Here is a 26,216-nt window from a genome sequence, read left to right as displayed (position 1 = left end):
TAGAGGTGTACTCAGGCTAGTTTATATATCCCATCAGGTTAACAATGGGTGCGACAGTATAAATCCTATTGTCTTTATTTCTTTACAGATGGATAATGAACGGAATTCCAATACCTCAAAGCAAAGATATTCTGGGAAAGTCCATCTTTGCATCGCCCGTTATAGGTAACATAGCTGCTGGGGGAAAAAATATAATTCCAAAATTGTGGTTTTTTTCACTTTTTTTTTTTTTTTGCAGATGTAATTAATGTCCAGACCCCAGTCCTGTTCATACACAACTCTAAGTAAAGGGGTGATTCACAGTTGGGTTCAGGGAAATGGATGGAATCCTAACCACACCCTACTTCCACAGCCTGGGCAAATACTGTGCCCCACCCTCCATGCAAATAGGTTTGGCTGCTAAATTTGCATCCGCAAAGGCCCCTCCCATATTCATCCCCAAACAACTTCCTGATTACAGTGGATGGAGCTCCCCTATGCAAATACAAAGCACAGCTGCGTGGTTCACAGAGAGTGCAGGCTTTCTTGTGCAGGCTTTCCACATCCTACCCCCACCCTCTTGCACAGTGGAACCATGCCGCTTTTTTCATGCCTTTTGGGTTGTACATGCATACAGACAGATGGGGGCAGGGTTTGCACCCAGGTCATTCTCTGGCCAGCTGGCCTCGGCAAAGGAGGTCAGGGAAGAGCAAACAACATTTCTGAGAAGAGATCCTGCTAATCAGTGTCTTTCTCAGTGTGTAAAAAGCTGTAAATCAGCAAAGGGTAGTCTCAGAATGTAAATGATAATATTCTACATTAATTCGGGCTCTGTGTCTGACCATTACAGAAAGGTTTTCAATAGAGACACAAGCCTAATCTTTTAGAAGTGCTTTCTCTGCGCCAGCTTCCTTCCTTCCTGAGAGGAGCAGTGACTGCAAATCAGAGTGTACGCCTAGAATCTTCAGTGCCAGCAGTGCACCTGCACACGGGCTCTCTAGATGGCAAGGGAGCTCTTGTGAAAGTGTGGCTTGTCTGCTGACTGATCTGGGTGTGTTGAGCCCCCGGCACTCAGTTACTCCTGGGGGAATTCTGTGTGTGCGCAGAATTCATCTCCTCTGCAGATTTCTTTGCTTCCCCAAAGAAAAGTGACTTTCTGACAGGGAAGCAAAGGGAAGCCACAAGAGTGGTCATGCACCACTCCCCAGCAAGGCATGGGTGCCTTGTTTCAGGCACTCGGAGCAGCCAGTGGAGTGGTAAATCACTGGGAAGGAGGACGCCCTGGTCTGTGGCTTCTACCCTGTGCCAGGCTCACCTACTAGTCCTGGCTGGGTTGGGAAGGATGCAACTTACTCTTCCCCTGCAAGGAGCGGCCAGCAGACCTGCGGACAGCAATTCCAGGGCCAGGGCCATCCCTGGGGGGCGGGGCCCAGAGCGGAAGTGACAAATGCATCACTTCCGGGACTGACTGCGCTGGCCCACGGGGGCCAGAGCGGTCGCGCATGCCTAGGAGCCCTGCGGCTTGCCGGGGTGATTTAAAAGGCCCCAGGGGTCCTGGCTGCTGCTACCGTGGAAGCAGTGGTGGCCGAGGGCCCCCGGGCCCTTTTAAAATCAGCCAGGCCCCTGGGCAACTGCCCCCTTTGCCCCCCCATCAGTGGGCCTGCCGGCCAGGGCTGGCTCAGACCCACCCCCAAAAACTTGTCTGGCTGCAGGAAGCGCCGCACCCCTCCCTCCCCCGCTTCCTCTGCCATGGGGGGAGGGGTCACTATACGGGGAGCTGCTCCCCCATCCACCCAACCCCCTGGCATCCAGATCCACCTCATACTCAGATTGCCCCACCAAATCTCACCCCCTGCACCCAGAACCCCCCACACTGACACCCCTGAATCCATATCCCGACAAGCCTTACCCTCTGCATCTGGATCCCACCCTGCACCCAGACCGCCCCCCACACTCGAACCCCCATCCCAACAAGCCGCACCCCACCTGTACCTGGACCACCCTGAGTAGCCCCCCACACCCACATTCTCCACCAAGCAAGCACTCCAACCTGCACCCCACCGAGTCAGCACTTGAACCCCCCGCTGAGCCCCACCACCTTCCCCTAGACCCCCCTGCAGAGTCTCATGGTGTCTGCACCCAGAACCACCCCCCAATGAGCCCCTGTTCATCCAGATCTCCCTCGCACCTGGACTCCCCATCAAGCCGCCCGCACCCAGATTGCCCCACACATTACCCTGTCACCCCACATCTGGTTCTCCCTACACTGAGTCCCTCCATACTTGGATCCTGCTGGGCTGAGCCTGTCTGCCTAAATCTGGTGTGATTGGCATGGAGGGGCAGGGCCCCAGGGTGTTTCTGGGACAGCCCTGGTCCTTGCACTGTGTCAGGGTCAGGTGCCACTTTACTGCCGAGTCCATGTCCGGGGGTGGGGGATGCAGGGTGATCTCCTACCTCTGTGCAGTCAGCGGCCTGTGCTCCCCCCGGCCATGCTGGAGTCTCCACATTTATTTATTGACAAATAAAATTTGCAGAATTTTAAAATATTGTGTGCAAAAGTTTAAATTTTTGGGTGCAGAATGCCATCAGGCGTGCCACTCCCTGATACTGCAAATCTCAGTAAGCAAAGTGTTTTAATACTAAATTTAAGTCTAAATTTCCCCAGAATTAACCTGACTAACAAAGAGGAAGATTCATGCCAGGCTCAGTTCCATTGCAGTGTAATATTTAGTGCACTGCAGAGTTTAGGTGACAGTGCAGAGCCAAGAGGAAGGCAGAACCCATGCTGAGCTCAAATTAAACTCACTTTCTCTAGAGGAACATGATTTTATTTCTGCAACAAGTATTCTAAAGCTCACCCAACTGAAGAAAGTTCCTAAACAAACCAGCATGAAACTAAAAGATTATTAATTGATTAATTAAATGCCTTTATATATCAACTTTAAGTGGCTGCAGTCACACTTGAAGAGCCAGTAGAAAAAGAACAGATGAAGATTGCTTTCTTTGTAGGCTTTAAAAAACAAACACACCCAAACCTGTTATTGTAGGCAACAGTGCACTTTCCATTTATGCTAGATTTAAAAGAATGCACTTTCCATTGGCTTTTAACATCGGAGCAAGTCTAACATGGCGTGATCAACATCTCCAGAACATTTATTTTCAGCGTGGACAATATTTTTTTAAAAAAAGGAAAAGGAACAAACCAGAAAATTGTATTTGTTGTAAATGCCACCAAAAAAAAGGGGAGTGGGGTGGGGTGGGGTGGGGTGGGGGAGGACAACATCTCCCAGTGCTAGAGAGGCAGCACGGTGTTGTGGTTAGAGCAGAGGAACTGGGAATCAGGAGATCTAGAACCTGATCATGGTTCTGACACCTCCTCACTGTGTGACTTTAGGCAGGCCCAGAATCCCTTTGGTCCTCACTTTCCTTATATGTATAAATGTGGGTGATGATACTTACCTACCTCATCAGAGAGGGATTGAAAGGACGCTTCCATCAATGCATGTGAAATGCTTTCCTGATCCACAGATGGAAAGTGAGGAAGTCCAGCACATGGCCTATGCATCTCTTAAATCCCACTGCCCTTTTTAGTGGACCTCTGCACAGGGGTGAATTTCAACTCCTATGTGGAGTATTCTTATTATTATACAACTTTTTGTGCCTGTTAGTTGCTTCTCATTGATGATGTTTTTATTATAGATCAAATATTATTCTAGTTGCATTAAATGATGTACTCCAGCTTATTTACAATGCACATAGACTATTTCAAGGCAATTAAACACACCCGTGTACTTAAATGAAGCAAAACTTAATAACTTAACAGCTGCAAAAGTATAATCAGGGTATGCTTCCCATGCAATTTCAGTCAGCAAGTAAACTCGTGTCTGTAGTTTGCTACAAGCACATCAAAACGTCTTCATTTCAAGAGCCAGGAGTCAGTGTGGTGCCCATGGAAATGTGCCTTTTTTATTGCCTATGCCATTTTCCTGTGAGCAAAGCTCAAGTAATGTTTATATTGCATTGGCAATGTTGGCTACAAAATAAGGGGGATTTGCCGGGGCGGGGAAGGGGAGAGAGGAAATCTTGTACATTTAAATTGGCTCACAAACCCATCAGAGTAGCACCATAGATGGTCAGAGTTTTCATTAAACGTTAATGAGGTGAGAGTAATTAAATACAATTATTGGCATGAGAGTTTGTGTAAAATAAACAATAAATAGCATAAAGTAACTAGGGATACCATACGTCCGTATTTTCATAGACTGGTCTGGCTTTTTAGTTCTTAAATTGCCATCCGGGAGGAATTTTTAAATATCTAAAAATGTCCGGGAAAATACCGGTATGGTAGCCCTAGCATGGTAGCTGCCAGAGCCGTGAAGCGGGGCTTGCAGGTGCCGGCAGTGCGCAGAGATCCCTCCTCACCCTCCCCAATCCAACCTGACGAGCCAGAGGGACCTGCTGGGGGGCGAGGTAGGGAGTCCCGGTGGTGCTTACCTGGGGAGACTCCCGGGAAGCATCCAGCAGGTCCCTCTGGCTCCTAGGGTCGGGTTCGGGGGGAGGGGAGTCACAGAAGCAGAGGGGGTCTCTGCGTGCTGCACCAACTCCCTCCTGCCCAATCAGAGCTGTGGGGGCGGGGCTTGCAGGCGCCGGCAGCGGGCAGAGATCCCTCCGCCTCCCCCCGAACCCGACCCTAGGAGCCAGAGGGACCTGCTGGATGCTTCCTGGGAGCCTCCCCAGGTAAGCACCGCCAGGACTCCTCACCTCGCCCCCCAGGAGGTCCTTCTGGCTCGTCAGGTCAGGTCGAGGTGTGGGGGCTGAGGGTTCTCTATGCGCTGCCGATGCCTGCAAGCCCTGCTCCATGGCTCCGGCAGCTCCAATTGGTGCTTTTCCCGGCCAATGGGAGCCATGGAGCTCGCGCTTGTGGCAGGCGCAACACATAGAGACCCCTCGGCTGCCCCTGATCCTAGGAGCTGAGGGACCTGCGGCAGGAGGGGTGAGTAGGCGAGCGGGGTGGGGTGAAGAGGCGAGCGGTGAGCCAGCAGCAGGTGGCGGGGGGGTGAGTAGGTGGGTGGTGGTGAAGAAGCGAGCGGCGAGGGAGGCAGCGGCTGGTTGGCTGGCGGGCGGGTGGGTGAGGAGGCAAGTGGCAGGTGGGGAGGTGAAGAGGCGAGCGGTGAGGGAGACAGTGGCTGGTTGGCTGGTGGGCAGGTGGGTGAGGAGGCAAGTGGCAGGTGGGGAGGTGAAGAGGCGAGCGGCGAGGGAGCCATTGGCTGGCTGGCGGCCGGGTGGGTAAGGAGGATGAAGAGGGCGAGCAGCGGGGGGCGGTGAAGATGCAAGCAGTGAGAGAGCCAGCAGCGGGCAGGAAGGTGAGGAGGCAAGTGGCGAGGGAGCCAGTGGCTGGCCTGCGGGCGGGCGGGCGAGGAGGTAAGTGGTGGGTGGGGAGGGTGAAAGGGCGAGCGGTGAGCCAGCAGCGGGTGGGGGGGCGGTGAAGAGGCGAGCAGGAAGGGAGCCAGCAGTGAGGGAGGATGGTCAGGAGGCGGGCGGGAAGGGTGAGGAAGCGAGCGGCGAGCGGGGGTGAAGAGGCCAGCGGCAAGGGAGCCAGTGGCAGGCGGGTGGGCGGGGGTGAGGAGGCAAGCGGTGAACCAGTGGCAGGCGGGGTTTCTCGGGGCGGGCATGGGGGTTTCTGGCAGGGGAGTGAGGAGGTGAGTGGCAGGTGGGAGGAGGCAAGCGGTGGGTGGGGGACTGAGGAGGGACACAGCAAGCCAGCGGCAGTCCAGGGAGTTAGGAGGGGTGCAATGGCGGGGCCAAGCGGGGAGCGGGCAGGACTGGGGGCGGGGGGGGGGGGGACTGTGGGCGGGGCCCGTGGAGTGTCCTCTTTTTTGAATGTTCAAATATGGTAACCCTAAAAGTAACTATGTGTGTATGTGCAAAACAGACAGAGACAGACAGGTGCACACCAAAGCAGCTTGTTCGGACTGACTCTTGGGTTATGTCAGAGAGCAATTGCTGCTTTGAACACACACACACTGAGCTTTTGCAGGCTAAGGATAACTGTGTTGCTGTGGCTACAGCCTTCAGCATATAGGCTGTCACTCTGGTTTTATTGCTTGAATTTGTTTTAAACAGATTTTCATTTTTACCTTGTTCCCTTAAGACTGTCTGGGCAATCATTCCACCATCAGGCTGCCATGAATGTTAATAAGCTGTTTATGGGAAGGCAGCACTTGAAACAGTGGACAAGAAGCTTTCTGTTTCCCTTTTGTTGTCATACTCTGCAACATGGAGGGAGGGGGGTGTAAAATCCTTTTCTCCAATATGCTGGTTATGTTCCCCATTTGAACATGAACTTATGCTGTGCTCTGCTGCTAATAATATTAATAATTAATGGAGATATCCCATCTCCTAGAACTGGAAGGGACCTTGAAAGGTCATCAAGTCCAGCCCCCTGCCTTCACTAGCAGGACCAAGTACTGATTTTGCCCCGATCCCCAAGTGGCCCCCTCAAGGATTAAACTCATAACCCTGGGTTTAGCAGGCCAATGCTCAAACCACTGAGCTATCCCTCCCCGCCCAAAGGGGAGCTACAGTGTATAGCTCCCCTTCTAAAAGGCTTTGTTTTGCAGCACCATCTTGTTTTCTCCATGAGCAATAACGTTACCCTAACAAATGGATGGCTATTTTGGAGTTGGTAGTGATAGTGCTAAACACAGAAAATCATGGTATCGTCAAGGATTGAGTTCAGCTCCTCCTGCTGCAAAAGCAGAGCAGGGCTGGAAGGGGGTGGGGACAGGGAAATGATTTTTATCATTTTATTTATGCACACAGGTGCATACTGGGGGGTGGGGTTTGAGGCCTGATGCAAAGCCCCCTTTGAACGATATCTGTTGACTTCAGTAGGCTTTGTATTGGACCCTTAATGTTCCCTTAATCCTGAAGTTCTGATGGATGCAAAGGTATAAACTGTTTGCTGGCCTACTAAGAGCACAAGAATTTCAAGGAATTATTACAAGCATGATTATCCATTCATTATTCAGCAGGACTTGCCAATTCATAATCTAGTGCAAATATCTGATAAATGCTTTATGCCTTCTAAAAGCTTTTCTCTGAATGTGAGTCTGACTTTGCTATAATTGATTGCTTTATGGAGAAGAGTAATTCATGAAAATTAGCAGATCCTGATAGAGATGATTTAGGAAAAGACCCGTATAAGGTTTTGTATAGTTGTTTTAAAATTCAGTAAAGACATAGGCTGGGCTATTCAAAGGAGCCTAAAAGGGTTGGTTAGGTAAATTATTTGGAAAGAGTTAAACAGTGAGGAGGCAAAGTTTACAGATGATACAAAACTACTCAAGGTAGTTAAGTCCAAAGCAGACTGCGAAGAGTTACGAAAGGATCTCACAAAACTGGGTGACTGGGCAACATACTGGAAGATGAAATTCAGTGTTGATAAATGCAGAGTAATGCAAATTGGAAAACATAATCCCAACTATACGTACAAAATGATGGGGTCTAAATTAGCTGTTACTGCTCAAGAAAGAGATTGAGGAGAGTTCTCTGAAAACATCTGCTCGGTGTGCAACAGCAGTCATACAAGCTGGACAGAATGTTAGGAACCATTGGGAAAGCAATAGATAAGAGAATAAATATCATAATGCCACTATATAAATCCATGCTATGCCCACAGCTTTAATACTGTGTGCAGATCTGGTCGGCCCATCTCAAAAAAGATATATTAAAATTAGAAAAAGTACAGAGAAGGGCAACAAAAATGATTAGGGATCTGGAACAGCTTCCATAGGAGGAGAGATTAAAAAAACTGGGACTATTCATCTTAGAAAAGAGACTAAGGGGAAATATAATAGAGGTCTATAAAATCATGAGTGCTGTGGAGAAAGTGAATAAGGAAATGTTATTTTCCCCTTCACATAACACAAGAACCAGGGATCACCTGATGAAATTAATAGGCAGCAGGTTTAACATAAACAAAAGGAAGTACTTCTACACACAACACACAGTCAACCTGTGGAACTCATTGCCAGATGTTGTGAAGGCCAAAAGTATAACTGGGTTCAAAAAAGAGTTAGATAAGTTAGATAAGTTCATGGTGGATGGGTCCATCAATGGATCCCCATTGCTCTGGGTGTCTTTAGCCTCTGACTGCCAGATGCTGAGACTGGACGACTGGGGATGGATCACTCGATAATTGCCCTGTTCTGTTCATTACTTCTGAAGCATCTGGTGTTGGCCACTGTCAGAAGACAGGACACTGGCTAAGATGGACCATTGGTCTGACCCAGTGTGGCCATTCTTATGTAAGCCCTATGGGGTAGGGGCCCTCTTTTTGTTCTGTGTATTCCTAGCACAGTGGGGTCCTGCTCCATGGCCAAGGCTCCTCGGTGCTATAGTAATACAAATAATAAATGACAACAATAATAATGTAATATAAAGGTGACTCCACTCCCCTAGGCTCCCTGCTAAAATATGTGTTTCAAAAGGTGAAGCAAGAAGATGGGATTCTAAAGCTACTCTCATGTGCAGCCTTTAGAACTACATTCTGCTGTACAATTATTAGTCAGTGGTGTGTGGGTTGTAACTCACTAAATACACTCATTGCCTGAATGAAGTTTCCATCTGTGCTTCACTGCAGTTACAACCCGTTTGATGGACCAAATGAAAATCCAGAAGCAGAGCTCCCCCTTACAGCAGGAAAATACCTCTATGTGTATGGAGACATGGATGAAGATGGCTTCTATGAAGGTTTTGTTTATTTATGTCTTCTTATTAGTTTATGTTGATTTGAAACAATTTAACTCCCATACTGAGTTATCTATGACCAAAATCAATTGATAAAGTCCCCCTATCATCATCCCTTTAATTAAGAGAATTTATGCACCAGCAAAGCAGCTCCTTCCACTAATTTATGAGATTCCCTGAACCATCACCATTTCCCATTTGGCAAGATTTGTGCTGACAAGAAAGCTTAATGAGATTTCAGTTTTTGCCTCAAAGATCCTCGACTCTCCTCAAGCTGTGAATATTTGATTCCTCTAATCTATGTAGAATTTCCTCTGGCTAGACACTGATACAAAGTAATATTGGAACGAGGGGGCAAGTAGTGGTTTATTACAAGTAGATTAACGACTCCGTGAATACTATTTACTTTTCATTCACTTTCATTCTGAAGTTGCTCCCTGCGACATCAACATCATATCTTATCTTTTCCACAGGTGGCTGCTCTTCATTTAAGCTGATGTAGTCTTGAGCAGTGTGTCAGATATCAAACATCATTAGCACTCAATGGCTTTTCTGAATTGACAACTTAAGCAATACGATAAAGGTTCTTGTGACCCAGTCTCGCAGTGCAGTGCAGTGCATGCATAACTTGCTTCAGATAAGTAGCCTCGTTGGGTATGTCTACACTGTAATTCCAGGTTTAGTAGAACTCAAGTTAGCAGACTCTGGGTTTGTTAACCTACAGTTTGAGCATCTACACTTATTTGTAACTCCAATTAGAAATGGTTGAGCACTTGGTCCCATCCTGGGGCTCCAACATCTACACTGTATGATGCAGGCCCGAGTCCAATAGCCCACATCCCAGACTTCCTAGTGCCCTCCCAAAATGTGGCTGCTCTAACCCTTTGTTTGTGGTGCAGTGTGGGAAAACTTGACTGTCCAGAGGACAAAGAAAGTCAGCCCGTAGGATTGTGGGATACTTTTGTTGGACTCTGAGACCACGAGAACAGTGGGGCTGCGTCTACACCACAAAGCAATAGGGTTTGAACTCTGAGTCCTGGCTTGGCTCGGGCTCAGACCCACCACCCCCATGGGATCCAGGGTTTGAGCCCTGGGTTAGTGTGATTTGTGTGTTGACAGAAGGGAGGTTAGGTTTGAGCCTTAGTTTGAACCCTCGGCTTACATTGCAATGTAGACATACTCATTGACTACAGTGGGACTGCATATGAGGAAAATTACATACATGATTAAGTGTCCTGCAGAACTGGGGCCTTCATTTCTTTTATTTTTGCTTCCCATGGCAAGGTATGTACGAGACAACACAAGTTGACCCACTTTTTAACTTGCTTCCCTAATACCTACATTTAAGGCTGGGCAGGTGTTTCATGAAGATTAACAATGATAAACCAGTTGATAAGTAATTTCATTGTCTAAATGTATCAACTTTATTTGTACCTCAAATAACTCAATATTAGCTAGTGACAAAACAGTTTATTTGGTGGCCTAAGTGAAAACTATAGACTTTTGCTAATACATATTTTGAACTCAGAAAGACCCACCAATATGCAGTATTTCACTAATAAAATCCAATTAGTAATTGCTGAGACATGCTCGTATACAAATATTACGACACATGCAATCAGGTGTCCCCATTGAAATGAATCCTTGTGGTCAAGGCACTGGACTGGGATTCAGGAGACCTAGGTTCAATTTCTGGCTCTGCCACAGACTCCCTGGGTGACTCAGGGTATGTCACTTAGTCTCTTGGTGCCTTACTTACTCACCTCTAAAATAGGGCTGATGATACAGCCTTTGTCTGTCTTGTCTATTTGGACTTTTAGCTCTTTTGGACAAGGATCATTTCTTATTGTGTAATTCTACAATGCCTAGAGCCACGTGGCCCTGATCTCAGCTGAGGTCTCTCAGTGCTACTGAAAGACATAATAATAATACATTCAAAGCAACTTCACAATATGAGAGATCAAACAATCCTGTTCATGTTGCTTGAATCCTGGGTTGTGTTGTATGCCTGAGATTCTCTTGGACTTCAGTGAAAGTGATTAGCACGTGGTCTAATTGTGTAACAGTAATGGGGTCTTTGTAATATGAAGGACACTGCTATTGAACCTTTGATGGAAGGTGGGGAGAGGCTACCTGCTTTAGTGTGCAGATTCCAGACTGATTGTATTTGGGGATTTGATATTAACAGTATTCTACTGTGTTTTATAACCACTTGGATCTGTCAGCTGGATCAGTAACTCAGCAGAACAAAACAGTTACAAGCACTGAGGTCTTTTTCTTAAAGAATAATGTCTGTAGCAACAGAGCAAAGTAAGCGAGCAAAAGCAGAAAGTGAAAAAAGCATGAACAGAAAACGCCCCACCTTTGGAGTTCAACCTAGTCCTTTGATCCCTGTCTGAAAAAGCAGACTTTCCCAATCAGCCTCTTAAGGCACTTTTTCTGAACCTCTCTGTCAGGGACGGAGGACATCTGAGCTGCAGTTAACCCGTTAAAAGAACAGGAGTACTTGTGGCACCTTAGAGACTAACAAATTTATTTGAGCATAAGCTTTCATGGGCTACAGCCCACTTCATCAGATTCATAGAATGAACATATAGTAAGAAGATAGATAGATAGATAGATACATACAGAGAACATGAAAAAGTGGAAGTAGCCATACCAACTAGGTATGTTCACCAGGGACCTATCAGTGTCTTGCAACCCCTTACAGTGACCTGCAATGCAAAATATGGCTGCTTATACCTTTAAGCCAGGGCTGCCCAGAGGATTCAGGGGGCCTTCGGCGGCGGGGGGCCCCCGCCACCGAACACCCGGTGCTTTGGCAGCAGGTCCTGGGGCGGAAGGACCCCCCCGCTGCAGGTCTTCAGGGCACTTCAGCGTCGGGTCCCGGAACGGAAGGACCCCCCGCCGCCGAACTGCCCCCGAAGACTTGGAGCAGAAGAAGCTCCAGGGCCCCCAGAGCGAATGAAGGACCCCGCTCCAGGGGCCCCGAAAAACTCTCATTTTGCCCCACTTGCCCCCCCATCTGGGCGGCCCTGCTTTAAACAGGATTTTAATCAATAGCATAAGTTTGATTTAATTCATCTTCACCTAATAAAACTGATCTACAGTATTTCATATTATTTAATGTACTTCTTCAACCCAACACTACCAGAGGAGAGAGTCATCTAGAAGACAGCTTGGCTGGTAGTGTGAGAGGAGTGTTCTTTTGTTAATGATATTTGGGTTGTTCTTTCTCACCAGGTGAACTTCTAGATGGACAAAGAGGACTGGTCCCTTCAAACTTTGTGGATTTTGTTCAAGATAATGAGTCCCGTTTGTCAAGCACCGTAGGCAGCGAGCAGGATCAGAATTTTATCAACCATTCGGGTCATGCTTTGGAAGGAGATAGTCTATTGGAGCTCAATCCGCCGAGTCACATAGAGTCCAGTGTAATCAACAATGGCACGGGAACTCTTGATATGAACATTGATGAAATTGGAGAAGACATTGTGCCTTATCCTAGAAAAATCACCCTTATTAAACAACTAGCCAAAAGTGTTATTGTGGGCTGGGAGCCACCAGTAGTGCCACCTGGATGGGGAACCATTAACAGCTACAATGTCCTGGTTGACAAAGAAATACGGATGAATGTGTCCTTTGGAAGCAGAACTAAAGCTCTTATAGAAAAACTTAACATTGCTACTTGCACATACCGAATATCAATTCAGACCATTACGAGTAGGGGTAACTCAGATGAGCTACTATGCACTTTGTTAGTTGGGAAGGATGTAATTGTAGCACCCTCTCATCTTAAGGTGGACAACATAACCCAGATTTCCGCTGAGCTGTCCTGGCTTCCTACCAATAGTAATTACAGTCATGTGATCTTTCTGAACGAAGAAGAGTTCGACATTGTCAAGTCTGTTAGCTACAAGTACCAGTTTTTTAATTTGAAGCCCAACATGGCCTACAAGGTGAAGGTCATGGCAAAGCCCCATCAGATGCCCTGGCAGCTTCCTCTGGAGCAACGGGAAAAAAAGGAAGCCTTTGTGGAATTTTCTACATTGCCAGCAGGTTTGATATTTTTTTTCCTGTCCCTTAACTTTGCGATTACAATTGCTCTAGAAATACCAGGTGCACCAAGACTAGTCCAAATAAAACTCCTTCACTGTCTAAGTTCTGAATCATCCTCATGCACAAAAATAGTAATGTAAAGCATTCCTTCCCATCGTTGTGTAATTAATTACTAGTATAGACCATGTTCTTGCATTTGGAGCTGCCTGTGTAGATTCAGTTGCAGCAAGGCTGTAGTTTGCCCTTGTTGTTAGAACACTGTGTGTACCGTCACGTATTTCTCAGTCTCAACCTACTAAAAAGTCAGGAGGTTTCTATTAATAATGATCTAAAGTTGGGCTGATTCCATTGAACTTAATGGGTTTAACTGATTTGTGATTTTAGAAAATGAAAATCAGACATGTATTAAGAAAATGCATTTTGCACATCTTAAGTAACAAACAAGAGCTGAGTGGCTTGCAACAAAGCTCCTAAACCTTGGCGTCTCAGTGTGATAATCACTTTTCTAATGAGATTTCTTTATGGTACTAAAAATACTTCACTGCCAAGGGTGGTAAATTAGCATAATTGGCATATGCCAAGTTGCATAATCCTGCAGTTATTTGTGCCATGACTTCTGTGAGGGATTGGAGGAGAAGTAAATACTAAGTGATAATAAAGAGATCATCATTTTTAAAAAATGGATAATAACATTTCAACTGTTTTCTGCACCTACAGCTCTGGTTCAGATTGGTACAAAGCTCTTAGTATTTGAAAAATTCTTGTGATATTAGAATTACAGGGGTCTTGTCCATCAACGTTTTTCTAGCCCTAAGACCTGATTCTGCAACTCTTACATAAAGTAACACTTGCTCATCTTAGTGGTCCTGCTAATTGAGGTCTAAGGGCCCACACTATTAAAATGTAGTAGACAATGTTTCATTTTATAGAAGCCTAGAAATTAGAGATGGAAAAATCCTTTTAGGGCATTTCTAGTTCATTCCTGTCCAGCTACTACGGCATTGTCCACTCCTGTGTCTAGAGACTGGGGTGTTTCAGGAAGATACCCCTGCCAGATCATAAATTAGAGACAGCCAAGTTTATCATCATCATTGAACCTGTAAATACTGTGGTCCCATATGCTGCATGTTCAGAGCCTGTTCAGAATAACCTCCCTGGGTTTCTAATTGATCTACCTATAGAAATGTGAATAGCTACCGATTTTCGTGCCATTTTCTTTGTTTACCGTTAATAATATTTCTGTGGTGCTTTTCAGCCGTAGATCTGAAAGCACTTTACAAAGGTGGGTCAGTATCTTTATTCCCATTGGGAAAATTGAAGCACAGAGATGCTAACTGTTTTCCAAGATCACGCAGCTAGACAGCAGAAGTACAGGGAGTAGAACTCAACTCTCCTGACTCCCGTCTGGGGCCCTGTCCACAGACACAACTTGAATGTTTAAAGCTAAAAAATGTGATAGACTTTAAAAAGCCAAGGGTAGTTGGTTGTGTTATTCCATGCTGTGTTTGATTACCAACGTTTGAGCAACGTTATCAAACTTGCTCCAGCAACTGAAGGAGACCAAGGAATGTTTCAGAAATGATGTAACACAAAATGGTTTGTAAGGACGGTCACAGAATTGATGGTATGTGTGACGTGAGCAGCGGCACGATCCAGAGATCATCACCAACAATATCTGAAAGAATTCAAACACCTTCCCAGTGAGGAACACCACTAATAAAGACAATGGCAACAATCCACCTGCACCGCAATGCAGTTGCTTTCCTTCGTTCATCTACCTACTGGAAGGAGCCATTTGCAAGGAGAGAACTCCTCATCTACTCAGACTTTCAGAGTCTTGCCTGCCTTAGCTGCAGTTCAGAGGAGAGATGAACTACATGTGGCTCATGGTGAGTGAAATTTCAGTCCAATGGCATGTACTGTTCTATGACTTGATTGGCTGCCTGTTGTGATAAGATTTCAGCAAAGTAACTGGAGTCGATTCTGTTTCCCCCCCTCGTTCAGGCGGTTTATGTATAAGGAGACATGCAGGATAATAGCGGTGCCCGGTAGGGAGCTAATAGGATTGTAACTCAACTGTTTTGAAAGTGCATTGGTTTATAACTGCACAAAAATATCCTCAGCCCAGGCATGAATTGTGTTGTAAGAAATGCAGCTTTAAATCATTTTGGTGGCTTGTAAAGAGTAAAATAAAAGATAGCTTGGACTCTTTGGTCACTTCTAAAAACACTAGGCTTGATTTCCCCCCCAACCCTCCTGCGGGGGGTGTATTATGCACACCCCTACGCCCACAGGGACAGCTGTGCTGGAATGTGAATTCACTGCTGTGGGAGGGCAGCTGGCAGTGCTGCCTGTGCCTTGTGTGCGAGGGGAGTGGGACTGGCAGATGTAAAGTTGTATATCGGCTCTACTGCACTGCTTTTTAAATTGTGTGGGGCACAGCCAGGGCAGGGGAAGCTAACAGGAGGTGCAAGGTGGAGCTAAGGGCTGTTCAGGCAGGGCAGGGAGAGTGAACAGTGTCCCCTCCAGTACTCAGTGGGGGTTGGGACAACCCAATCTTGCCCATCCTAGGCGCTGCTCTTCACCTCTTTCCCTCCCTGACTGCCGGGGGCTCCCTGCTGCTGCCCTGCCCTGGTCCGGACACCTGGCCAGCTGCAGCCTCATGTAATTTAAACCCTCCCGAGCCCATGGGAGCGAGTGGCTCTGGGCAGGGGGAATAGAGGGTGCAGAGTCCAGCCCCAGTCCGTTCCATGCTGCTGTGCCATGGGCTTCTTCGGGGATGGAGCCAACTGGATCCTGCCACCGCCTTGGATGTGAGCGGTCAGCTCCCCTTGTTGGGTCACTTTGTGCCCCATGGAGAATGGGGGTGCAGCAAAAAAAGCTGGGGAACCTCTGCTCTACAGGAGCCAGCAGAGGCTGCCCAGGTGATGCTCTGAATCAGTACATCTGGGTGCCGTGGCCCCTCCCTGGCTGACTATCATAGTGAGTTACATACTATGGACCATATCATGGCATCATACTGGCGTTGGATTTCTGCTTCTAAGTGTGTGGCATCATCCAACCATCCTCTGTGCATGTGCATAATTCCATTGACATTACTGGTGGTAACACAGACATACACTCCCAAGGGGGAATTGTTACTTCTGTATGTGGTGCATTGCCAGCCCTATTAGTGGAGAAATAGTTTCAGGTTCAACTCTGAATTGTTTTGCTTTGGGAGTTCAAGTCACTCTCTCAGCATGATCTGTATTTCATATGCTGAACATGAACAGCAGAAAGTGCTGCTTAATCGTATAGGTCCAAATCCCGAGGGCCTTCCTTGGCTTTTACTCTCTTACTAAGGCGAATTTCTGTTGAAGTGTAGGAATTTGCCTGAGAGCTGATCTACATTGAAAATTGACAGCGACGTAGCTATGCCTCCCAATCCTCACCCCTGAGAGACACAGCTATACTGACCTAAGCCCTGGTGTAGACAGCGCTAGGTCAACACAAGAATTCTTCCATTGACCTAGCTACCGACTCTGAGGGAGGTGGATTCACTATAGCAACAGGAGAACCCCTCCCGTTGCTGCAGTGAGAGTCTATACTGAAGCACTGCAGCAGCGCTGCATCCGTGGTGCTGTAGCAGTTTAAGTGTAGACATATCCTAACCAAGGATGGGGTCAGAATGAAGGATCTGAGGAGATTTAGCCCCGCAGATATCCCCATACCATTTTTTCTACAGCAGTAACTCAGTACAGTCCATTTCTTTAGAAATCAGAAGTGTTCCCATTATTTCTCTTTTCATCATAAAGAACAATGAAAGAAGAGAAGGTAGCTTGACCATTCACCCCCAAAACACAGCAAGGAAGAGGACTGTACACATTGAAGAGACCCACTTAGAGACAACTTCCCAGTCCCAAATGCTAGACCAGGGGTCTTTGGGAAGTGGTGTGCCAGGTCTTCATTTATTCACCCTAATTTAAGGTTTCGCGTGCCGGTAATACATTTTAACGTTTTTTAGAAGGTCTCTCTCTATAAGTCTATATTATATAACTAAACTATTGTTGTATGGAAAGTAAACAAGGTTTTCAAAATGTTTAAGAAGCTTCAGTTAAAATTAAATTAAAATGCGGATCTTATGCCGCCAGCCTGCTCAGCCTCTGCCAGTCTTGGGTTCTGTTCACCTAGGCCGGCAGCGGGCCGAGCGGGGCCTGCGGCTGGGACGCCGGCTGGCAAGGGGCTGGCAGCCAGGACCCCAGACCTGGGCAGGGGGGGTTCAGGGGTCAGGGCAGAGGGCTGGGGTGTGTGGGGGTGCAGGGCAGAAGGCTGAGGCTGTGGGGGGTTTCGGGGTCAGGACAGAGGGCAGTGGGTGTATGGGGGGAGTTCAGGGGTCAGGGCAGAGGGCTGGGGTGTGTGTGGAGGTGCAGGGCAGAAGGCTGGGTGTGTGTGTGGGGTCAGGGCTGGGGTGCTCGGCTGGTGGGAGTGCCCCCTGCCCTGAGCAGCTCATGGCAGGGGGCTGGGAGGGATATGCCCTGTTCTACCCCCTTCCCCAAGGTCCCATCCCTACCTCTTCTCTGCCTCCTCTACGGAGCAGCAAGCACGCTGCCACTCATCCCCCTCCTCCTCGCAAGGGCCATCAGCTGATCAGCGCAGGGAAGGAGAGGAGGAGGGGCAGGAAAGCACCACGCTGGGGGAAGAAGCGGGGGAGGGGAGAAGCTTGGCTGCCGCAGGACCAAGCTTCTGCCTCCTGCCCCCGCAGGGGAGAGCGGTGGGCGGGGGGCTGATTGGGGCTGGCGGCCGGGACCGTGGCAGGCAGCACCATGCCACTCAAAATCGGCTTGCATGCCGTGTTTGGCATGCATGCCGTAGGTTGCCGACCCCTGTGCTATGCAAACCCAGCCAAATAAGCATGCTGTGATGGTGCCTATAAATATGGTATTTTCAACAACCAAGGAGAGTAAATTGCAGCAAGGGGAAGAAACCAATGGCACGTGACACTTAGGGCTGTGTGGAATATTTGCAACAAAATGGAAAATGTCAGAATGGAAGGTTTGCACATTCTATCCTAATGTCCAATTTTGCTTTAAAAAGCCCCCAATGTCTCTGACATTATATGGACTGTAGCTCATTGGGCCTGATCCTGCATGGCATCAGTTGAAGTCATTGAATGGGAATCGGATAAGACTAGGGGGCCTCATCAGTATTTACCAATCCTTCCGCACCTGAGAGACGTCCTTGGTGAAAATGGTCACCAAATATTCACTATACTCAGTGCTGATGACACTACGTAACCTGCTCTAAGCCTGGGTAGCTCTTTGTCTTCCCCTAGTGGCTAGATCATGTAGAGTGGTTTCAGGCAGCTACTGCATAGGAACTAACAGGCAGCAAAAAACTCATACTTTGAGATCCAGGTGCCCCAGGTCAGTCACAGCTGATAACCCAACCAGGGGCATTGTTGCAAATCCATGTCAGTTTCTGATTGTTTCACAGTGTAATAAAATTGTCCACAATGAACAGCTAACAGTTTCAAGTATCAGAGGGGTAGCCGTGTTAGTCGGGATCTGTCGCAGCTAACAGTTTGGTTCTTGAATTTCAGCATTATAGATATTGAAACAAAGGGAGAGATGTCTTGAAATAAGGGGCAGAAATAGAAGTTAAAATTACAGCATGTTCCATATTTTTCTCTTGCAGGTATTACCAGCAGTAAGCAACCATGTTTCCCTGCTTCTAAACCCCAGGTAAAAGGAGGAGAAAGCGAACATGGATGGAAAGAAAGTCAGATGTCTTAATAGGGCTGTTCTTACCATCTTATATGTACAGATTTACTCTGTGACCCTGGACTGTTCCCCCACCTAAACCACAACCTTATGATCTATCGTGTTAAGGAACGTATTTCAAAGGTTATTTTAAAAGATGCTGAGAAAGTAATAAAGATAGTTTAACTGAAGGGCACATTGTTATTGTGCTGCTTTGAGGAAAGATGCATATGGGTGAGTAGGTGTCCCAGGGTCTAGTGGTTGCCATGGCAAATGTCAGCTTTAGTAGACAGTGCAGAGTGAAGCACACCATAAATGGCCACAGGCAGCCGTTAACTTTCATGCTGGCATTTTCCAAAGGGCTTCAAAGGGGCCTACTGGTGAATAGATGGAGTTACTTTCTTTGAAGGTTGGAAAGCCTCACGCTCTCCTGCCCTGATCAGTAGTGTGTACCCTCTCCAGAGAAAACCACTTGTACTAAAAAGGGTGGGGGGGAAGTGTTATGTGAATTCTGAGCAAGTTGAACAAGGCAACTAGCCATGTTCCAGAGCAGTAGAGGGCAACTGCCTTAAAAACACAGGCCCAAGAGAGGCTGCCCCTTACTGATTCCAGACACAGCACAAAAAGTCATATGTTTGCAGGATTAATACTTGAAACACACATCCTTTTGATCTGATCAACAGCTTTTTAAGTGACTCTTTAATGCTGCGAAGGTTGGTCTTTAGTTCTTGGCCCACCGGAGCACTTAAGCATGTGCTTAAATGTAAACACTGATTGGTCCCTTGCTCCCTCCCCCCCTTTAATTTAAACCTTTGGCTGGATCTTTTGGAGTCTCTTGCTCCATTTTAGCTGCCTGCCCTACCCTCTCTCCCTGTCATCGTAGAATAGGAACTGTGTTTTTAGGATGTCTGGTCTGACCAATCACCTATTTTAGGTTCAAGAAGAAATTTTTCCATTGGGGCCAAATTGGCAGAGGTCTGGTGGGTTTTTTTACCTGTCAGCATCTAGGAGGCGCAGTTAGGTTAAATAGGAGTAGGATTTAGGCATAACATCATCTGCGTTAATGTTTAGTTCATTGCAACTTGCAGACAGTGTCCGGTGCGGTTGAAAGGCGAAAGGGCCAGTTCCCAGAACTAAGACACCTGGAATACTGTTGGTGGACCTTGAGCCTGTGGGAGAAGGAGAAACCTGAAATCTTCACAGACCAAGGTCCCTCTTTGGTATCCTTTGTCCCCCTGGCCGGGCAAAGGGTGAGAGGATTCAGAAAAGTCACCTTAATCATTGGGGTAGTCTCAGGAGAGTCTATCCTGAGTTATAAGGTTATATGATGGGAGGCCTGTAACTCCTGCACTAGACTCACATAAATGCCTGGTATGTGAGAATTGGAGGAGATGGGGTAGCTAGCACCCCTTCTTAGTGTTAACTTAATAACGTTACGATCTGCTGCTTTAACCCATCCCACAGTCACCGGCTTATCCTGATCAGTAAACACCTGCCGCAAATATTTGTTGTCACCCATATGTATTTTATATCATTCCATTGTTTCATCTCCTCTCCTAGTGCCTTTGTTTAGTGGATTAAGCTCTTTGAAAGTGTTGATGTTAAGTTAAAATAAATAAAAGAAGCCCTAGAATGCTTATCATTGTCCCTTAAAATGAATTGCCAGTGTGCTTTGATGCTGACCATGGAACTGCTCAGTAACAAATGTTCCCAGGGAAAACCGCTCTTATGAGTATAAAAACTCAAGAAACCAGCTTCTGAAGATATTACAATGTGGTTCATGTACTTTAATAGCTGTGGGACATGGCTAAGCATAATTAACAATTGGTTTTATCAGGGCACTAGCTGAATTGTTTTGGATTGACAAGCTCCCGTATAGGCAGAAGTTGCACACATTGCTTTGTGCTTAATTCAGCCACTGTTTATGCTTTGATTCTCCATTTAGTTTAACCAAAACTTCAGGAAGCAGTTCATTGGTTTTAAAAAATAGCACTATTTTCATCACTTTTAGCAGGTATTATTGTGTAATTCAATTAGTGGCTAAAGAAAGTTACCATTTAATTAATAGAGAAGGACAAAATTCTGAATGCGATTGGAGGGGTTGGCAGAGTGGGAAACAAGACCAAGGAAATATCTGTGATAGCGAAGATATCCAGAGATGGACAGTGGAAAATGACTGGAAAGATGTCCACATGAGAAGAGATTGAAAAGATTGGAACTGTTTAATCTAGAGAGGAGACAGTTAAGAGGTGACATGATAGAGGTATCCAGAATGATGATTGATATAGAGGAGATAAATTGGGTATTCCTATCTACCCTTTCTTTTAATACAAGAACAGGAGATAGCCCATGAAACTGAAAGGTTATTTAAAACAAACAAAAGGAAATAATGGTGTTGCTTTGGGATTATTATTTTTTTATACACAACACATAATCAGCTGGTGGGACTCACTGCCACAAGCAGGCACTGAGGCCAAAGGTTTAGCTGGATTTTAAAAGGAATTAGACATTTGTCTGAGGACTCATACTCAAGCACACGTGATGCAGCATAAGCTAGCCACTTGCTGCCTTGAACTAGGGAGAAATATCTGCTATGGGAATCGAGGATATTTTGTTTCCTGTACTTTTCACCTTCTCCTTTTGCAAAGACCTTGAAAAAGTATTGATTTAATTGATTTTTCTATTTTGACAAGAAGGTGAAACTGTAGCAGAAACTGTAATGGAAATAAAAAGAGAACTGCAAAAATAATGCAACAGTTTTAAATCGGAGACAAACCAAGATGCTTATTCAGTAAGTTTCTGAAGTTACTGCGAGCGTCATGCACGTTCCCATCACCCACATTAATTATCAGTGAAGCATTCCTGGTGAGCCACTAGCACTTGCATAACCATGGAAAATATCCCTTTTGGTTTATGCACTTGCTGGCAAGATGGGTTGGTGCTAGAATAAGGATATGCATCCTATCTATCGTCCCCACTACAGTCGGGAACCCCACTGCTTCAAATCCCCTTCTGCTATTTCCTGCCAACTGTCAAGAGTCACACTTGTGTGCAACAGAAGATGCTTACTGGCCTTGCACATTTGAATGACAACGGTTCCCACTTTGGATTTTCAAACTGCTGACCGATCAGTGTGATCACTGCTTGCTTTTCCACTGTCAATGCTGCTCTCTTTCTGGTGTCCCTGCACTGGAGGGCTGGGGCAAGCTCGGCACACGGATCCAGGAATTTGGCCTTTCACATCTGGAAGTTCTGCAACCTCTGCTCATCATCCCAAATCTGCATTATCATGTGATCCCATCACTCAGTGCTCGTTTCTTGGACTCAGAAGCACCTGTCCACTATGTGGAATTAATCTGTGAATGCCCCCAACAACATGACACTTTTATTCGCTGTCTCCATCATCCATTCCTTGTCCTCTGGCAACTCATCTTCATCACCAGATCACTGGTTGTAATGGTAGTTGTTGAAGTTCTGCAGATACAGGGGAATCATATTTCCTGAACTAGCAACAGACATGAGAATTGCACCAAGCTGTGCAGAGTCCAGAGAGATAGCGAGGATAAAAAGCAGTGCATGAAATTGGGAAGTTTTAAAAAGGTACAAAAATGATGGGCTAGAATAAATATGATGGGGTGGAGAAAGTGGCATTGTGGGAACTTCACCCCCAGTTTCCAGAAATCCCTGGTGAATTGCTGGTATCCTACAAAGCACTGCAAAAATCTCCCACAAGGCATTGCACCAGACTAGGATACCTACCCATGATGCACCACATCTTCTGTTGATGCAACAAGTTATTGTGAGGTGCTGTGCAGCATCAGTGCAAGCTGCCAAGTGCATGGGCTCAAGCGACATGCAGCTGCTGACTTTTGTAAGCTGACAGAATGTCAGACTACCACACTTTGTAGTGTAGACACAGCCATAGGGACATGCTTAACTTTAAGCATGACCGTAATCCTTTTGAAGTCTGGGATTACAGACATGCTAAAGTTAGCCAGAGGTTTAAGTACTTTGCTGAATCAGGGCCACGGAAAACTTAAACTGTGCAACCTACTGTAGTCAAGTCTTGATGTCTGTTACCTGCCACATAAGCCCTTCAGTTTTAAAAGTTGGTCACCCACCGACTCCTCCATACCCCGGATTGATTTGGCTGACTCATTCCCACCAGTCTGATGGAACCAGTTTAATGTCTTACGCACTGAGGTGGTGACTAGCTGTCTGATTTTCATGTGCAGGGTACCCCCGTTTCACACAAACTTCTTGTGGAGTTATAAGTGCACCTCTTAAAAGCAGGCCCTGGAGGTGTAAATTCTGTGGTGTTTGTATTAGGGCCTGTGAGGTTATTAAATATACTTAGCTGAGATGACATTCTCATAAACCACATGTTCCTCAGCCTTTGGCAAACACAGCACTAATGATTATACTTACAATTAAAGACAAAGCCCTACAAAGTGGTCATTTAAAACTCAGGTTTCATGACTGACTGCCGTCTGCATGGAGAGCGCCTTTGCTTTGAATTAGTACAAGTCTCAAGAGGTTCTTTGGGTTGTGATGGACTGACATGAAAACTGGACAGCTCTCCTTTGCCTTGCTGGCTGAGACATAAGGAATTGACTTGCACTCGAGGAGCTGAAATAGTCACTGCATCTTTCAGCGAAAAAAATTCCTATTTCCCTCTCCTCTACTCAGCCATGGTTTCCCGCGAACTGGAAGGTTGGCTTGCACTTGGACTTTGCTCACAGGAGCACTACAAGCAAGCCCCGTTGTAGTCAGCGAACCACCTTGCTAACCAAAAACACAGGAGAAAAGATGCAGCATGGATCACGATACATTTATTTTTACAGGGAGGGAGTGAGACGAGGGGCTGTTTAGTTCTTTCTGACCTTACCTAAGTAAAGCCCCCTTCTGCCTATAATGGCCTGAACTGTAACAAAATGGCTACAGTGTGTACTGATGCCCTCTAGAGCAGTGGTCCCCAACGCGGTGCCCACGGGTGTCATGGCACCCGCCGGGCCATTTATGTGCGCCCGCCTAGTGCCCAGCAGGGGAGAGAAGCCACGGGGACAGAGAACTCTGGGGCTGCGGGCACCGGTGTTCTCTGTCCTCGCAGCTTCTCTCTTCTCTCTGGATTCATATATTATGTAATATTAAATATGATGTTTTTTGTATTATTTAATGTACAAATACAAAATAAGCCTGGAAAAATTGTTGGCGCCCACCACACTCTTCTGAAAACATGTATGTGCTACTGGCCACAAAAAGGTTGGGGACCACTGCTCTAGAGGATAGAACTTGGTAACATCGATGGCCTTATTGGCTTCTTGCCAGCCTCCTACGACCCACGTTTTGCCTAGTTTACAGCTTCATCGTTTTCTTTTCTCTAAAAACAAATGCCCAGTAACAGTATGTGTTGGTTCTTGTGTTGCCCTTGATAGATGAATTGAAATTGGTTTTGCGTTAAGTTCTATGGCAAAAAAAAAGAAATCTGCAACTGCTCAGCTGTGTCCTCCGCCAGCAATCCCAGAAAGATGGGGGTGGCCGCAGGCCGCCCCCGCTTTGAAAGCTTCTTAACGTGATAAACTTACTAGGATTTGACAGTTAAATTAACACAACAGGCTATATGAAATATAAACGAACTAATAATCTCCAAGATATTTTTACTTTGGGTTTCCAGCCAACACGGGGCTATTTATAGTAGGTTCAATAATGTGTTTTAATTAGGGATGTACTGAACGTGGTAGTAGGTTAATGTATTTTCAATGTCTTAAAAGACTGAGTTTTGGTTTAATTTTTTTTTTCCAGTGCAGCGTGGAGGCTTTGAGCCTAATTCCCATTTACATTGAGGCCCCCTTCATGCCACGCTGGTGGAGTGAAGTAAAGTTATGCTGACTATTATGTCCCCTTTGCACAGTGTGAATGAGAATGTGGCCCTTTGACTGTCTCACAGTCAAGCTGATTTTACCTTGGAGGCTGGTGGCATTTGGGCAGGCAGAATGTTTCTGTGGAAGAATGCTCAGGGGTGGATCTTACACCTACTTTTTGAGGTGTAGAAACAGCTCCACTCAGTGTGGCGGGTAAAGGGGTCATGCCCCAATCCAGTAACGTCTCCTTCTGGGCACTGAGAGTGTTAATGTTTCCCTTGCACTCAAGGAAAGCAAACAGAAGGATTCAGCCTACCCCTTTCATCCTCTGCCCTTCCCTTTGGCCCCTCCAATACACAGCCTTTCACAAGGGGCAATTACAGTCTATCCCCAGCCATGGTCCATCCCATCCTTTATAAAGCCATAGCCCCATGTCCTTGGATTTGACCGGCATTCTGTGCATCTCTTGACACAAGCTTTCTTCTGGACTTCTGCATTCACCATTGTTATTGTTTTCTCTACAAATGAAACCACGATTGTGTCCAAAATGGCAGGTAATATTAAAAGTTATTCTCTGCATAATAAAAATGACAGTAAGTAGCACATATTATTTTTAAAATGGAGCTGTATTCTGTATGGTGTATTATTCAAGGGATTTCTGCAGGCAAAGGACCCCCATGTTGTATTTTTTTCAGCAAGATGTGATCTGATACAGTGCATGGTGCTTCTGAATTTCATGCAATAGCTGGTTTGAAATGTTTTCCTGTCCTCCTCCCTCACAGCCCTCCCACAATACTCACTAAGCGGAAAAGAAATCCGTAATATTTGCAGTAAGATGGTGTCTAATATAGGCACTATCCCAGCCCTTCCTTGCAGCAGCCTTCCAGGTATCACTGATGCAGAACAAAGGGCATGTTATAATGTACAGTAGAACTCAGAGTTAAGTACACCAGAGTTATGAACTGACCGGTCAACTGCACACTTCATTTAGAACTGGAAGTATGCAATCAGGCAGCAGAAGAGACCAAAAAAAAAAAAATGCAGATACAGTACGGTACAGTGTTAGCGTAAACTGCTAAAGAAACGGGAAAGCAACATTTTTTTTCTGCATAGTAAAGTTTCAAAACTTTATTAAGTCAATGTTCGGTTGTAAACTTTTGAAGAAAGAACCATAACGTTTTGTTCGGAGTTACGAACATTCCAGAATTATGAACAACCCCCATTCCCGAGGTGTTCCTAACACTGAGGTTCTACTGTACCACAAACACTAGTGTAAATCACCTGAGCGAGTTGTTTCTGCTGGTAATTAAACTAACACTGGTTTACTGCTGATCTTGCAAAGGGTAAGGTGGGGTGAGATGAGGAAACAGCTGTGTCTCAGCCTCATTGGTTCAGAGTACTGCTGAAATGGGTCTGTTTCATTGTAATTTTGTTGTATTTAGCAAATATCTCAAGAAAATTCTGGTCTGCAGGGGGCCTGGTTCATTTTCTACCACCAGCACCTCCTCCTCATGTGCTGCTTCTGCTGGTGGTGCTTTGAAATGTCAAAATCAGGTCCCAGCACGCAGTGTTCTGTACTGATCTTTGTCTCAGAGGCGTGGTCTGAGGTAGTCTGTAGCCAGTTGTAACAGGTTTCCGTACACACTAATGTGTCTCCTTGACAATTCTCCCACCACCTTTTATATTTACCTCTCCCCACATTCAGAAGAATTGAAGCACTTTTACAAGAGCTAGGGGAAAAGGTAAGTACAGGATGAGAAACAATGTATTTCCCTTTCCATTTTGTGATTAAAATAACCTAGAGGGAGCAGGGTCTTGTAGATAGGTCACT

General features: G+C 46.2%; 1 protein-coding gene across 12 annotated transcripts in view; it reads left to right on the top strand.

Annotated features, from left to right (window-relative positions):
* Positions 1 to 26,216, top strand: part of RIMBP2 (RIMS binding protein 2) — a 313,172-nt gene that overhangs the window by 237,587 nt on the left and 49,369 nt on the right. For all 12 annotated transcript variants that reach the window (XM_034791131.1, XM_034791139.1, XM_034791129.1 and 9 more), the window contains 3 exons: positions 89 to 165; positions 8,624 to 8,733; positions 11,974 to 12,786. In XM_034791131.1, the coding sequence (XP_034647022.1) occupies positions 89 to 165; positions 8,624 to 8,733; positions 11,974 to 12,786 (1,000 nt within the window). The remainder of the gene's footprint in view (positions 1 to 88; positions 166 to 8,623; positions 8,734 to 11,973; positions 12,787 to 26,216) is intronic.

This window comes from Trachemys scripta, chromosome 15 (assembly GCF_013100865.1).
Source record: "Trachemys scripta elegans isolate TJP31775 chromosome 15, CAS_Tse_1.0, whole genome shotgun sequence".
Taxonomy (NCBI): domain Eukaryota; kingdom Metazoa; phylum Chordata; order Testudines; family Emydidae; genus Trachemys; species Trachemys scripta.
Note: the sequence above shows the minus strand (reverse complement) of the source record. Positions and strands in the feature narration are given on the sequence as shown.